The sequence below is a fragment of the Sander vitreus genome, unplaced genomic scaffold (assembly GCF_031162955.1).
Source record: "Sander vitreus isolate 19-12246 unplaced genomic scaffold, sanVit1 ctg293_0, whole genome shotgun sequence".
Taxonomy (NCBI): Eukaryota; Metazoa; Chordata; class Actinopteri; order Perciformes; family Percidae; genus Sander; species Sander vitreus.
The window spans coordinates 130,001-145,000 of NW_027595447.1; the positions used below are offsets into that span (position 1 = coordinate 130,001).

The 15,000-nt window shown below is 48.8% G+C and overlaps 2 protein-coding genes across 13 annotated transcripts in view; both read left to right on the forward strand.

Annotated features, from left to right (window-relative positions):
• LOC144513589 (lysine-specific demethylase 2B-like) overlaps positions 1–9,664 on the forward strand; it is a 19,520-nt gene extending 9,856 nt beyond the window's left edge. For all 3 annotated transcript variants that reach the window (XM_078244718.1, XM_078244717.1, XM_078244716.1), the window contains exons 5-11: positions 1–18; positions 640–1,094; positions 1,833–2,183; positions 2,438–2,601; positions 3,559–3,720; positions 5,562–5,780; positions 6,242–9,664. The exon at positions 1–18 is cut by the window's left edge. In XM_078244718.1, coding sequence (XP_078100844.1) covers positions 1–18; positions 640–1,094; positions 1,833–2,183; positions 2,438–2,601; positions 3,559–3,720; positions 5,562–5,780; positions 6,242–6,423 — 1,551 coding nt within the window. In that variant the 3' untranslated portion in view covers positions 6,424–9,664. The remainder of the gene's footprint in view (positions 19–639; positions 1,095–1,832; positions 2,184–2,437; positions 2,602–3,558; positions 3,721–5,561; positions 5,781–6,241) is intronic.
• Positions 9,665–9,874: 210 nt separating this feature from the next.
• Positions 9,875–15,000, forward strand: part of LOC144513590 (E3 ubiquitin-protein ligase RNF34-like) — a 7,673-nt gene continuing 2,547 nt past the window's right edge. Inside the window, exons 1-6 of one of the 10 annotated variants that reach the window (XM_078244730.1) lie at positions 9,875–10,194; positions 11,303–11,542; positions 12,674–12,988; positions 13,211–13,273; positions 13,998–14,193; positions 14,345–14,426. In XM_078244730.1, the coding sequence (XP_078100856.1) occupies positions 10,189–10,194; positions 11,303–11,542; positions 12,674–12,988; positions 13,211–13,273; positions 13,998–14,193; positions 14,345–14,426 (902 nt within the window). In that variant the 5' untranslated portion in view covers positions 9,875–10,188. The other 9 variants (XM_078244731.1, XM_078244728.1, XM_078244727.1 and 6 more) reach the window with 9 other exon arrangements.

Genomic DNA, 15,000 nt, shown 5'->3' on the forward strand with positions numbered 1-15,000 from the left:
CTCTCTGGGAGGAAGAAGGTGGGTGTTCACACAGCTTTGCTCCCCGTCTACCTGCAACTTTGGGGTTTTCTGGGTCGAAATTTCAACATTTTGTTGTATTTTTTTCGACACTTTTCTCCACGTTTTTGTCGATTTTATTCCAATTGTTTTTGTCACTTTATTGGTGTTTTTTCAAATACGCCACACGTTCACCACATGAATTGCCGATTTCCGCGCAAAGGAGCCAGTTACCTCCAGGATCTGTGCTAAGCTAGGCTAGATGGAGCCGGTTACCTCCAGGATCTGTGCTAAGCTAGGCTAGATGGTGCCGGTTACCTCCAGGATCTGTGCTAAGCTAGGCTAGATGGTGCCGGTTACCTCCAGGATCTGTGCTAAGCTAGGCTAGATGGAGCCGGTTACCTCCAGGATCTGTGCTAAGCTAGGCTAGATGGTGCCGGTTACCTCCAGGATCTGTGCTAAGCTAGGCTAGATGGAGCCGGTTACCTCCAGGATCTGTGCTAAGCTAGGCTAGATGGAGCCAGTTACCTCCAGGATCTGTGCTAAGCTAGGCTAGATGGAGCCAGTTACCTCCAGGATCTGTGCTAAGCTAGGCTGACAGACAGGTCTGAAAGTAATTCTCAATCCGTTTTCTTCCTGCAGGAGAAGTCTGATGATCCTTATTTCTCCAAACTTCTGCACCAAATCAAGACCGAAGAGGAGGACGAGGACGCGGATGAGGAAGAGGACCGAGAAGAAGGACGGGAGCGTCTCTTCCGTAGCGGTGTGGAGAGGAACGGGAGCTGCGGAGACGAAGCCGAACCGGACGACAAGGACTCGAGGAGCGCTCTTCTGCACGCGTGCGTGCGAGCGGCGGTGGGCGACAGCGACCAGTCCCTGTGCAGCTCGCCGCAGGCCGGCCCCAGCAGCGAGGGCGGCAGCGAGACGCAGGAGAAAGGCCCGCCGCGCCCAAAGGCTCGCCGCAAACGGCGCTTACCCAACCGAGAGCTGAGCCGGGAGCTGAGCAGAGCGCTGAACACGCAGATCCAGGAGACCTGCCTCGCCAACGAGAACCGCCAGCCGCTCAAAGTGGAGACGGAGAACGAAGAGCCCCACAGGTCTCTGACTTCCTCGTTCAAACTGATTTAAAACATAGAGACGCCACGTCTGCTTATAGAAATAACGGAAGTTGGAAAAATGTTAATATTTCAAGAAAAAACTGACAGAGCTGAATCTTATTTCCCCCTCTTTCAACTCTAAATAGTTATTCTTTTCACTTTTCAGACTTTATATATATATTAGGGTTGTCAATCAGATGTCCGTGATGTGCGTAAGGACAGTACAGTGGGACGTTTGCCTTCAACAGAGCGACAGTAATAACCTATTATACCATCATTACTGAGATTAAACTACATTCTCAGTTATGTTTGCACTGAATAACACATTCGATGAACAGAAACAACTCTTACAGCGTACATTAAATAGCACCCTAACATCGTCCCGTACCTACAGGACATCAGACGTACTTATTGATGCACGCACACAGCAGTGTCCACAAACTTAGTCCACTGAGGGGAGAAAGGAAAGGGTGATAGCGCTCCACGTTAACGCCTTTTCTCTCTCAACTACGGCATGCTTAATTGTGTTAATAGTCCAGGGCTACAGCTGACAGGGAGAGACAGAGAGACTGTATCACTGCAGCCAGTCCAGTCTGCTCAAAGACACGGGCTTTTTCACAGATAGGCTGCACGTAAGGGGAAAAAGTGTGTTACTGTGTGTGTGTGTGTGTGTGTGTGTTTGTTACTGTGTGTGTGTGTGTGTGTGTTTAATTTTAAATGTTGTTGTGTGTTGTGCAGGTTGTTCCGTAGCGGTGGCGAGCCCGGGGACCAGCGCCACCTGAAGCCCCGAGAGATGAACGGGACGCCGTGGGAGCTGCGCCACTTCTACCCGGGTCCCATCACGCCGCTGGGCTTCAACCGGAGCATGCCCACCAACCGCCCGCCCCCGCCCCTCTCCCCGCCCAAGTGCGTGCAGGTGGAGCGCCATGTGATCCGGCCGCCGCCCATCAGCCCGCCGCCCGACAGACTGCCGCTGAGAGACGGGAAGATGCACGCCGCGCAGCGGGAAGTCTGGATGAGGACCTTCGGGTTTCTGACGCACCGAGAGCTCTGTGTCTGCATGAGAGTCTGCAAGACCTGGAACAGATGGTACACACACACACACACACACACACACACACACAGATACACACACACACACACACACACACACACACACACACACACACACACACACACACACACACACACACACACACACACACACACACACACACACACACACACACACACACACACACAGATACACACACACACACACACACACACACACACACATTTAATCTCTCTCTGTCTGTCTCTCTCTCTGTCTGTCTCTCTCTGTCTCTCTCTGTGTGTGTCAGGTGCTGTGATAAGCGACTGTGGACGAAGATCGATCTGAACCGCTGTACGTCCATCACGCCACTCATGCTCAGCGGGATCATCCGCCGCCAGCCGCTCGCTCTGGACCTCAGCTGGACTAACATTTCCAAAAAACAGCTGAGCTGGCTCATCAACAGACTGCCAGGTAAAGTCTCTCTGCCTCTCCCTGACTGCTGACAGACTCAGATTATTATTCTAAGTGTCTGACAACATTATGAAAGGATCCCTACAGAGATAGACCTTTTAGTTAAAGAGGAAGATCCTTTTAGTTTAACATGAAACAGCCCCGAAATCACCATCACCAAACCCACCAGACTCCATGTAAATAATCAGGACTTTTATCATCGTAAAACACACTTCATTCAAAGTGGACAGAAACTAAATCAAACTACCAAAAAGCCGTCTTGGTTCATCTTTCCACTGTTCCAACAATCACCACTCTGGTTTGGTTGAAATAAACCCTTAATTCACCCATTTACATGTGGAGATATGCTGGCTCTATACACGCTAAAAGTCCTGATTATTTACATGGAGTCTGGTGGAGATATGCTGGCTCTATACACGCTAAAAGTCCTGATTATTTACATGGAGTCTGGTGGAGATATGCTGGCTCTATACACGCTAAAAGTCCTGATTATTTACATGGAGTCTGGTGAGTTTGGTGATGGTGATTTCGGGGCTGTTTCATGTTAAACTAAAAGGATCTTACTCTTTAACTAAAAGGTCTATCTCTGTAGGGATCCTTTCATAATGTTGTCAGACACTTAGAATAATAATCTGAGTCTGTCAGCAGCAACAACAGAACTTTTAGTGACTCTAACTGAACATTAGTCCTGTAGGGTAACATTACAGCTTGTTACTAACTGCTGCTGAACATTAGTCCTGTAGGGTAACATTACAGCTTGTTACTAACTGCTGCTGAACATTAGTCCTGTAGGGTAACATTACAGCCCGGTTCACGGCTCTCGGTCTTGCTCAGTACTGGACCAGTTTCAAAGACTTTCTGTTCACATCAGTCACTTAGACACCAATGCATGGGAAAATAGGGTCCAGGTTTTAAAAAGACCACTACTCCCCTCTAAAGTGCGTCTGTGTCCTGCAGGTCTGCGGGTGTTGAGGTTGTCGGGCTGCTCCTGGGCCGCCGTGTCGGCGCTCTGCACCTCCAGCTGTCCTCTGCTGCGCTCGCTGGACGTCCAGTGGGTGGAGGGGCTCAAAGACGCTCAGATGAGAGACCTGCTGTCCCCGCCCACAGACAACAGACCAGGTAACTATTGCTCCTCCTCTGTAAAACACAGGGACTAAAGGTCACATGGTTGTTGCTGCTCCCGAATTTCAAAACAGACTGTAATGGCGTCTCGTTCTGAATACGATCTTGTCTTCATTTCAGATCAACAAAGGTCAGTTTAAAAGATTTTCGTCAGATTTTGAGATGCGCAGAGCCGACTGCTCCTCAGGTGGAGTGTGGCGTGCTGCAGGTCACGTCACGTGTAGAGATGTCAGGTGGGAGAGATGAGGAAGACTGTAGTGACGTCAGGTGGGAGAGATGAGGAAGACTGTAGCGACGTCAGGTGGGAGAGATGTGGGAGAGATGAGGAAGACTGTAGAGACGTCAGGTGGGAGAGTTGAGGAAGACTGTAGAGACGTCAGGTGGGAGAGATGAGGAAGACTGTAGAGACGTCAGGTGGGAGAGATGAGGAAGACTGTAGAGACGTCAGGTGGGAGAGATGAGGAAGACTGTAGTGATGTCAGGTGGGAGAGATGAGGAAGACTGTAGCGACGTCAGGTGGGAGAGATGAGGAAGACTGTAGTGATGTCAGGTGGGAGAGATGATGAAGACTGTAGAGACGTCAGGTGGGAGAGTTGAGGAAGACTGTAGTGATGTCAGGTGGGAGAGATGTGGGAGAGATGAGGAAGACTGTAGAGATGTCAGGTGGGAGAGTTGAGGAAGACTAGAGATGAGGAAGACTGTAGAGATGTCAGGTGGGAGAGATGAGGAAGACTGTAGAGACGTCAGGTGGGAGAGATGAGGAAGACTGTAGAGATGTCAGGTGGGAGAGTTGAGGAAGACTGTAGAGACGTCAGGTGGGAGAGATGATGAAGACTGTAGTGACGTCAGGTGGGAGAGATGAGGAAGACTGTAGAGATGTCAGGTGGGAGAGATGATGAAGACTGTAGAGGCGTCAGGTGGGAGAGATGAGGAAGACTAGAGATGAGGAAGACTGTAGAGACGTCAGGTGGGAGAGATGAGGAAGACTGTAGTGATGTCAGGTGGGAGAGATGAGGAAGACTGTAGTGATGTCAGGTGGGAGAGATGTGGGAGAGTTGAGGAAGACTGTAGAGACGTCAGGTGGGAGAGATGATGAAGACTGTAGTGACGTCAGGTGGGAGAGATGAGGAAGACTGTAAAAAATAACAAGAACTGTACAGAACCGAAAACTGTGATACGAACCCAACCACCCCTACTGTCTGTGTGATATGAGTAGTAGTAGTAGTAGTAGTAGTAGTAGTAGTAGTAGATCACTTTATTGTCCCTGTGGGGCAGTTGGGTTTGCAGCACAGTCGCAAGGCCCGTCATGACAGGACATCAGACACATGATACATGATCTCGTGGTTATGACCCAATCGTTAGCCTATTGTTATAAAAACGTCTGCTACGGAGCCATAACGTGAGCTACAAGGTAATGGAGCCTTTTATACGTTGTCGTGTTTCTTTAGAAATAAACAACGGACAAATAGAGTCTTTAAACGCTTCAGATGTAAAGTTATTCTCTGTCAAAGTGACGTCAGAATGAATGGGAGTCAATGGGATGCTAACGGGATGCTAACGGGATGCTAACGGGAGGTGATGGCTTGGTAGCATCAAAATGGCTCCATAGGAGGTTCCTTCCCGAGACTTTTTTTGCCGAAACAACAGATGACAGCCGGAGGGATGGACAGCCGCCAGTTCTTTGCCGTCTGCTTGGCGTGTCAGGACCTCGAAACACAAGTTTATACATAGTTTATTTTAAGAAAGACCATAACGGAGGGACTGCTCATTGGTAGCTTCTGGGAGATGGTAGAGATGTCGTAGGCCGTCGTGCTGACTGCGTGTTGTCTGTGATCCAGGCCAGCTGGATAACCGCTGCAAGCTGCGTAACGTGCAGGACCTGCGCCTGGCCGGGCTGGACATCACCGACACGTCTCTGCGTCTCATCTGCCGCCAGATGGCGTCTCTGTCCACGCTGGACCTGAGCTACTGCAACCACATCAACGACCAGTCGGTCAACCTGCTGACAGCCGCCGGCACGACCACCAGAGACTCGCTGATGGACATCAACCTGTCAGGTAGGGACATACGGGGACACACAGGGACATATAGGGGACACACGGGGACACACGGGGACACATAGGGGGACACACAGGGACACAGGGGGACATACAGGGACACACAGGGACACATACGGGGACACACAGGGACATATAGGGGACACACGGGGACACATAGGGGGACATACGGGGACACATAGGGGGACACACAGGGACACAGGGGGACATACGGGGACACACAGGGACACATACGGGGACACACGTGTGTGTGTGTCTGTGTGTGTGTGTGTGTGTGTGTGTGTCTGTGTGTCTCTGTGTGTGTGATATATGTGTGTGTATGTATTGAGAGCTGCAGTCTGTGACCCCTGTCCTCTGTGTCCTGTGTGTGTGTGTGTGTGTGTGTGTGTCTCTGTGTCTCTGTGTGTGTGTATGTGTGTGTGTGTGTGTATGAATTTAAAGCTGTCCTCTGTGTCCTCCAGTGTGTAACCGTGTCACGGACCACTCCCTGACCTTCTTCAAGCGCTGCGGCAGCATCTGTCAGATCGACCTCCGCTTCTGTAAACAGGTGACGCGGACGGCGTGCGAGCGCTTCATCGCCGAGATGTCCGTGAGCGTCCCGTTCAGACTGACGGAGGACAAACTGCTGCAGAAGACCTGTTAGTCCACACACACACACCTCCGCCTCCGCACTTACCACGCCCTGGTCCGGGGAGTATTATGGGATGGGATGGGTCTCATTATACATCTGTATGTACACACACGTTCCACAGATGTTTCTGTTACTACGTTACACACATGTACAGATACATGAAAAGCATTTCAGAACATCTTCTGAGACGTACCTAACCCCGAAATTAGACTGCTCAGAGTCAACGTAACGGAGACCAACAGAGAGACCAACAGAGAGACCAAACGGAGACCAACAGAGGGACAGAGACAGACATTCAGCGGACTGGATAAGAGGAAGCAGCACGCGGGGATTCCTTGCTCGTATTTGACCGTTGGCTTGTTTTATTTTGTATTCTTTGAACATTTGAGAGCACAGTATTTTTATAAAAGCATCATGTGGTGAGAGTGTCCGGGGTTGGGAGCAGACAGCCTTCACATCGGACATTAACTTCAGCTTCAGACACCAAACTAACGGACAGTTACAGCTTTTACTGTCGTTGCATTTTCCCACTTTTGTCTTTTTTTTCTCAACATTTTTGTCACTTTTACCCACATTTTTCCTCCTTTTTTCTTTCAAGTTTTTTTTTTGCATTTTCTGACACTTTTTTGTCGTTTTTTTTCCCGAAGTTTCAAGAGAACATAACGGTGGCGTTTTTGTTGTAAAAAGCGGCAAAAATGTCGTTAAAAAACGATGAAAATGTCGTTAAAAAATGACGTTAAAAAACGACGAAAATGACGTTAAGAAACGACGAAAATGACGTTAAGAAACGACGAAAATTACATTAAGAAACGACGAAAATGACATTAAGAAACGACGAAAATGACGTTAAGAAACGACGAAAATGACGTTAAGAAACGACGAAAATGACATTAAGAAACGACGAAATATGACGTTAAGAAACGACGAAAATGACGTTAAGAAACGACGAAATTTGACGTTAAAAAACGACGAAAATGACGTTAAGAAACGACGAAAATGACGTTAAAAAACGACGAAAATGTCGTTAAAAAGGCAACAAAAACATCGCAAAAACCGCCGTGATAAACATCTTGAGAAACACTGATCCACATTTAGATTCTGGTTTGTTCTGAGTTTGCAGGTTTAGGAGCAGACGGCCTTCATATCATATATATATATAATAATATATTAAATAATATATTAGATAATATATTAGATAATATATTAGATAATATATTAGATAATATATGGCGTAGTATCGGACTAAACGTGTTGGTGATATGATGTTGTGATAATTCATCATATCACCAACATGTTTCCAGAATGATGACACGGAGGAAACGGGGTCATATTCCAGTTTGGAGCTGATTTGATTTGGACTGAAAGACTTCCGGGACATTTAAGGTCTTGTTGTTTCCCCAAAACTACCGAGTTAGGATTAGACTTTTTTAAACGTGAAAAAGGCTCCAAGTTTTAGTTGCATATTCCGACCCTTTTGTCTTTTTTTCTCAACATTTTTGTCACTTTTACCCAAATTTGTCTTCCTTTTTGGTTCAAGCTTTCGTTGCATTTTCTGATGCTTTCGAGAGAACGTAACGGCGGCGTTTTTGTTGTTGTAAAAAGGGGCAAAAATGTCGTTAAAAAGCGACGAAAATGACGTTAAAAAACGACGAAAATGACGTTAAAAAACGACGAAAATGACGTTAAAAAATGACGTTAAAAAAAACGACAAATTACCTTAAAAAACGACAAATTACGTTAAAAAATTACGTTGAAAAATTACGTTGAAAAATTACGTAAAAAAATTAGGTTAAAAAATGACGTTGAAAAATGACGTTAAACGACGTTAAAAAAACGACGAAAATGACGTTAAAAAATGACGTTAAAAAATGACGTTAAAAAACGACGTTAAAATGTCGATTGGCTGGGGTTAGGCATTGACCTCGAGTGGTTTGGGGTTGTGATAGCTGATTGGTCAGGGGATAGGACCTGAACCAATGGGGCTACGTTACCTAGCGTAAGCATGGACGCCTGCTCTGCTCCCGTCAGACTACGGCCACTAGAGGGCGCCACCACTAGGGGGTTATACTGACTGTACTGTACTGAGAAACTCATTCATCCATTCATGACTCTTTCTAGTCTCTCCTCTTTCTTCAGATCTTTATGAATTGTTGACTGTTGTGTTTGATGCTTTTCTCCGACATTTCAACATTAATTTATTGATTGTTCTTTCTATTCCAGTTTCTATTTATTCAGTTATTCAGTAAACTAATAATGTCGCCGATCATTTTATCAGGATGGTTTGAAACTACATCATCTGCTTTCTCCAAAACGCTCCGGTTGTTCCCCGTTTTTAAAGTTTCTGTATCAGAACAGCCCCGAAATTCCCATCACCAAACTCCACCAGACTCCATGTAAATAATCAGCACTTTTATCATCGTAAAACACACTTCATTTAAAGTGGACAGAAACTAAATCAAACTACCAAAAGCCGTCTTGGTTCATCTTTCCACTGTTCCAACAATCACCACTCTGGTTTGGTTGAAATAAACCCTTAATTCACCCATTTACATGTGGAAATATGCTGGCTCTATACACGCTAAAAGTCCTGATTATTTACATGGAGTCTGGTGGAGATATGCTGGCTCTATACACGCTAAAAGTCCTGATTATTTACATGGAGTCTGGTGGAAATATGCTGGCTCTATACACGCTAAAAGTCCTGATTATTTACATGGAGTCTGGTGGAGATATGCTGGCTCTATACACGCTAAAAGTCCTGATTATTTACATGGAGTCTGGTGGAGATATGCTGGCTCTATACACGCTAAAAGTCCTGATTATTTACATGGAGTCTGGTGGGTTTGGTGATGGTGATTTTGGACGCTGACTGCTGCTGAACATTAGTCCTGTAGGGTAACATTACAGCTTGGTTCTGGTTTAATACTGGACCAGTTTCAGAGATTGTTGTTCCATCAGACACTCAGACACACAAACATGGAGACAGAGAGTCCAGGTTGAAAAAAACCCAAATGACCCTTTAATTTTAAACTTTGACCCGGGAGGACAACACAGGTTTAGGACGGACTTGATCTGTTCTGCATATGTTTAAATAATGACTGTGTGTGTGTGTGTGTGTGTGTGTGTGTGTGTGTGTGTGTGTGTGTGCGTGTGCGTGTGCTGTAATCTGTCCCTGCAGGTCAACCTGATCATGTTTATATTTGTAAATCCCAAAAACTAAGTGCTAATATGCATTAAAAGAATTTCATTTGTACCATCTGAGTCAGTTCTTTTCTTCACTTTTATTGTGTGTGTGTGTGTGTGTGAGAATACTGAGGGGGTCAACCAATCAGCGCCCTTGTTTGGTTGTGCAGAAGAAAAGAGAAAAAATATATATACATATACCGGTATATACAAAAAATACATATAAGAAGAAAGTGTCAATAAGTATATAATACATTATTTAAAAAAGAAAAAACTGTCAATACGTAACAGAAAAGACCGCGAGGCGAAAGTGCCCGGATGTTCACCACTCTCTAAAGGTCGACTCCGAGTCTCGAGAAGCAGCGGCAGGAAGCGGCAGCGACAGAAGCGGCGGCAGCGGCGGCAGAAGCGACAGAAGTATAGAAGCGGCGACAGCAGTATAGAAGCGGCGACAGCGGCAGAGGCGGTGCTCGGGTCTCGACCGTTGCTCTCATCAGGACGCATTCAGGCAGTTAAAGAAGTGATGATGATGCTCCATATTGAAATGTTAACACCGCCATCCTCCTCCTTCACGGTAGAAAGGCCGGAGCTGCAATGAAGGTGCCGTTTTCTTTACATAACCCTGTGCTCCAGGTTTAGTTCCGCTAAGCTACTTTAGCTAGCAGCTACGAGTTAACGAGAGCTTACGTTAATACAGCTAACGTTAGCCTATTAGCTGCTAATGCTCATAACGGTCAACCCTGACAACTGCCACTAAACATCTAATTTAACTGCGATGTTAAGCATTAAATGAGTAAGCTAAATGTGTTTTGAATGTGGTGGTTATCAAACATATTGTAACATTAACTGTAGTCAGCTGTTCGCTCTTTTAGCGTGTAGCGAGAACGCCCACCAGACTCCATGTAAATAATCAGGACTTTTAGCGTGTATAGAGCCAGCATATCTCCACCAGACTCCATGTAAATAATCAGGACTTTTAGCGTGTATAGAGCCAGCATATCTCCACCAGACTCCATGTAAATAATCAGGACTTTTAGCGTGTATAGAGCCAGCATATCTCCACCAGACTCCATGTAAATAATCAGGACTTTTAGCGTGTATAGAGCCAGCATATCTCCACCAGACTCCATGTAAATAATCAGGACTTTTAGCGTGTATAGAGCCAGCATATCTCCACCAGACTCCATGTAAATAATCAGGACTTTTAGCGTGTATAGAGCCAGCATATCTCCACCAGACTCCATGTAAATAATCAGGACTTTTAGCGTGTATAGAGCCAGCATATCTCCACCAGACTCCATGTAAATAATCAGGACTTTTAGCGTGTATAGAGCCAGCATATCTCCACATGTAAATGGGTGAATTAAGGGTTTATTTCAACCAAACCAGAGTGGTGATTGTTGGAACAGTGGAAAGATGAACCAAGACGGCTTTTGATAGTTTGATTTAGTTTCTGTCCACTTTGAATGAAGTGTGTTTTACGATGATAAAAGTCCTGATTATTTACATGGAGTCTGGTGTAGTTTGGTGATGGTGATTTCGGGGCTGTTTCATGTTAAACTAAAAGGATCTTCCTCTTTAACTAAAAGGTCTATCTCTGTAGGGATCCATCCCATAATGTCAGACACTTAGAATAATAATCTGTGTACACGTTGTGTAGTGAGCAGCCATACTGTATGATGCTGTCAGGGATTCACCCGTTCATCAGCAGGATTCATGTGACTGCCAGGCAGGGGCCTCGTCCATGTGGGCTTCATGCTGTGGTCTGCTGAATGACGTCATGGGCACCGGGGCGGTCAGAGGCCAGCAGCCGGGGTTCGGGGCCGGGGCAGGACCCTTCAGATTCGCCCCCAGTGCGGGGTACTCCACGTACCCCCCCAGCAGCTCAGGGAGCCCCAGTCCGCTGTGCAAGGCCTGCGGTCAGGCCTTCTCCGTCTTCAGGAGGAAGGTGGGCACCACAGGGAGAAGTACTCTGTTACAGTCAACGTTATTAACATCAACAGATACTCTCAGGTCTTAATGGTGGATGTTAACACAGACCTGCCTGTCTCTCTCTCCCTACCTGTCTCTCTCTCCCTACCTGTCTCTCTCTCCCTCCCTCTCTCCCTACCTGTCTCTCTCTCCCTATCTGTCTCTCTCTCCCTCCCTCTCTCCCTACCTGTCTCTCTCTACCTGTCTCTCCCTCCCTCCCTGTCTCTCCCTCCCTGTCTCCCTCCCTCCCTGTCTCTGTCTCCCTCCCTGTCTCTCCCTGCCTGTCTCCCTGCCTGCCTGTCTCTCCCTCCCTGTCTCCCTGCCTGTCTGTCTCTCTCTGTCTCCCTCTCTCCCTCCCTCCCTGTCTCTCCCTCCCTCCCTGCCTGTCTCTCCCTGCCTGTCTCTCTCTACCTGTCTCTCCCTCCCTGTCTCTCTCCCTCCCTGCCTGTCTCTCTCTCCCTCCCTCCCTGTCTCCTCTCCCTCCCTGTCTCTCTCTCCCTGTCTCTCTCTCTCCCTCCCTGTCTCCCTGCCTGTCTCTCTCTACCTGTCTCTCCCTCCCTCCCTCCCTGTCTCTGTCTCCCTTCCTGTCTCTCCCTGCCTGTCTCCCTGCCTGCCTGTCTCTCCCTCCCTGTCTCCCTGCCTGTCTGTCCCTCTCTGTCTCCCTCTCTCCCTCCCTCCCTGTCTCTCCCTCCCTCCCTGCCTGTCTCTCCCTGCCTGTCTCTCCCTCCCTGTCTCCCTCTCTGTCTCTCCCTCCCTGTCTCCCTGCCTGTCTGTCTCCCTGCCCTGTCTCTCTCCCTCCCTGCCTGTCTCTCTCTCCCTCCCTCCCTGTCTCCTCTCCCTCCCTGTCTCTCCCTGCCTGTCTGTCTCTCCCTCCCTCTCCTGTCTCCCTCTCTGTCTCCCTCCCTGTATCTCCCTGCCTGTCTCTCCCTGCCTGCCTGTCTCTCCCTGCCTGTCTGTCCCTCTCTGTCTGTCTCCCTCCTCTCCCTCCCTGTCTCTCCCTCCCTCCCTGCCTGTCTCTCCCTCCCTGTCTCTCCCTCCCTGTCTCCCTCTCTGTCTCTCCCTCCCTGTCTCCCTGCCTGTCTCTCTCTCCCTCCCTGTCTCCCTGCAGTATATGTGCAGTGACTGCAGGAAGGGTTTCTGCTCCGTGTGTTCTGAGCTCCAGGATGACCTCCGCCTGTGCTCCGTGTGCCGGTTGCTACGGGCGACGGCGTTCCAGCGCCCGCGGCTGATGCGTCTGCGGGTGCGAGAGCTGCGTCAGTACCTGCTGCTACGCAACGTCTCCACGGAAACCTGCAGGGAGAAGGAGGACCTGGTGGAGCTGGTGCTGTGTCACCACGGCAACCAGGACGAGGAGCAGGAGGACGCGGGCTCGGCCTCGCAGGGCCAGCCAATCAGCCGCAGCGACAGCTCCGACACCAACCAGGTAGCTTTACACACACACACACACACACACACAGAGACGCACACACACAGAGACACACACACAGAGACACACACACACACAGACACACAGACAGACAGAGACACACAGACAGACACACACACACACACACACACACACACACACACACACACACACACACAGACAAACAGCGGCCCATCGACAACCCTAACCCAGGTGTGTGTTTCTTCCTCTGTGTTGCAGGACTCAGGTGACGCCACGTCTGTGTCTCTGCTGAACCTGGACCCCGGCCAACGCACTCCAGAGGTGATCATCACATGTCCAGTATCACAGTATAGCCATTGCGCTCACCCAGTATCCAGTATAGCCCGCATCAGCCTCATCAGCATCGTATAGCGCGGCCCAGCGCTCACATCCAGTATCGCAGTATAGCTGACGACAGCTGCGTAGCGCTCACTCCGGTATCACAGTATAGCCACGTCCCAGCGCTCACATCCAGTATCACAGTATAGCCACGACTAGCGCTCACATCAGTATCACAGGATAGCCCACAACGCTCACATCCAGTATCACAGTATAGCCACGGCCCAACGCTCACATCCAGTATCACAGTATAGCCACGGCCCAACGCTCACATCCAGTATCACAGTATAGCCACGGCCCAACGCTCACATCCAGTATCACAGTATAGCCACGGCCCAACGCTCACATCCAGTATCACAGTATAGCCACGGCCCAACGCTCACATCCAGTATCACAGTATAGCCTACTCTGCATTCACTGTGTGTGTGTGTGTGTGTGTGTGTGTGTGTGTGTGTGTGTGTGTGTTTAAACTGATTTTGGACTTTATTTACGTTATTTGGGAGCTCTTTGACTATTTTCTCAGTTTCTTCAAGGTCTCAGTAGCTGTTTTCTCCCCCAAGTTAAACGTTATGAGCAGCAGCTGATGGACTCTTAGTATTTGAGTGCGGGGCGTCTGCCGGTGTGGTTGCGTTGCGTCCCTGACGCCCGGCGTCCTCTCCTCCCTCAGGTCAGTCCTCCGACGCGGCGCCGAGCCTCTCTGTCGGACGTCTCCAGTCTCCGAGACGTGGAGGATCTGTCCGTCCGCCAGCTGAAGGAGATCCTGGCCAGGAACTTCGTCAACTACTCGGGCTGCTGTGAGAAGTGGGAGCTGGTGGAGCGCGTGGCCCGCCTGTACCGGGAGACCCAGGACAACCGGAGATCACGTAAGTTATGAAGGTCCAAGATATCTGGCCGTTTATTACACACACGTGAGGCGTGGAGTGAGATCCACAAGTGACGATTTGAAAGTTGCAAATGTTAGGAAGATGTAATGTTTACAGTTCTGAAAGTTATGACCGTTATGTTTACGTTCAGCCCAGAGTCACAGCTACGCTATATATGTAGGTAGAGTGCTGGTACAGTCATTCCCCGGCTGCAATGATGGTGCAGTGACTCGGTGAGCATTTATTTACACACACACACACACACACACACACACACAGACAGACAGACGCAGAGACACACACACACACACACACACACACACAGACACACACACAGAGACACACACAGAGACACACACACGCAGAGACAGACGCACAAACGCACAGACAGACACACAGAGACAGACAAACACACACAAAGCGCACAGAGACAGACAGACAGACAAGCGCGAGACAGACAGACAGACACACAGACAGACAGACACACACAGCGCTGAGACAGACAGACACACAGAGACAGACAGACACACACAAACGCAGAGACAGGCAGACGCACACACACAGAGACAGGCAGACGCACACACAGGCAGACGCACACACAGGCAGACGCACACAGACACAGACAAAGACAGACAGACACACACAAACGCAGAGACAGGCAGACGCACACACACAGAGACAGGCAGACGCACACACAGGCAGACGCACACACAGGCAGACGCACACAAGCACAGAGACAGGATGGCGCACACAGACAGACAGACGCACACAAACGCACAGACAGGCAGACGCACACACACAGAGACA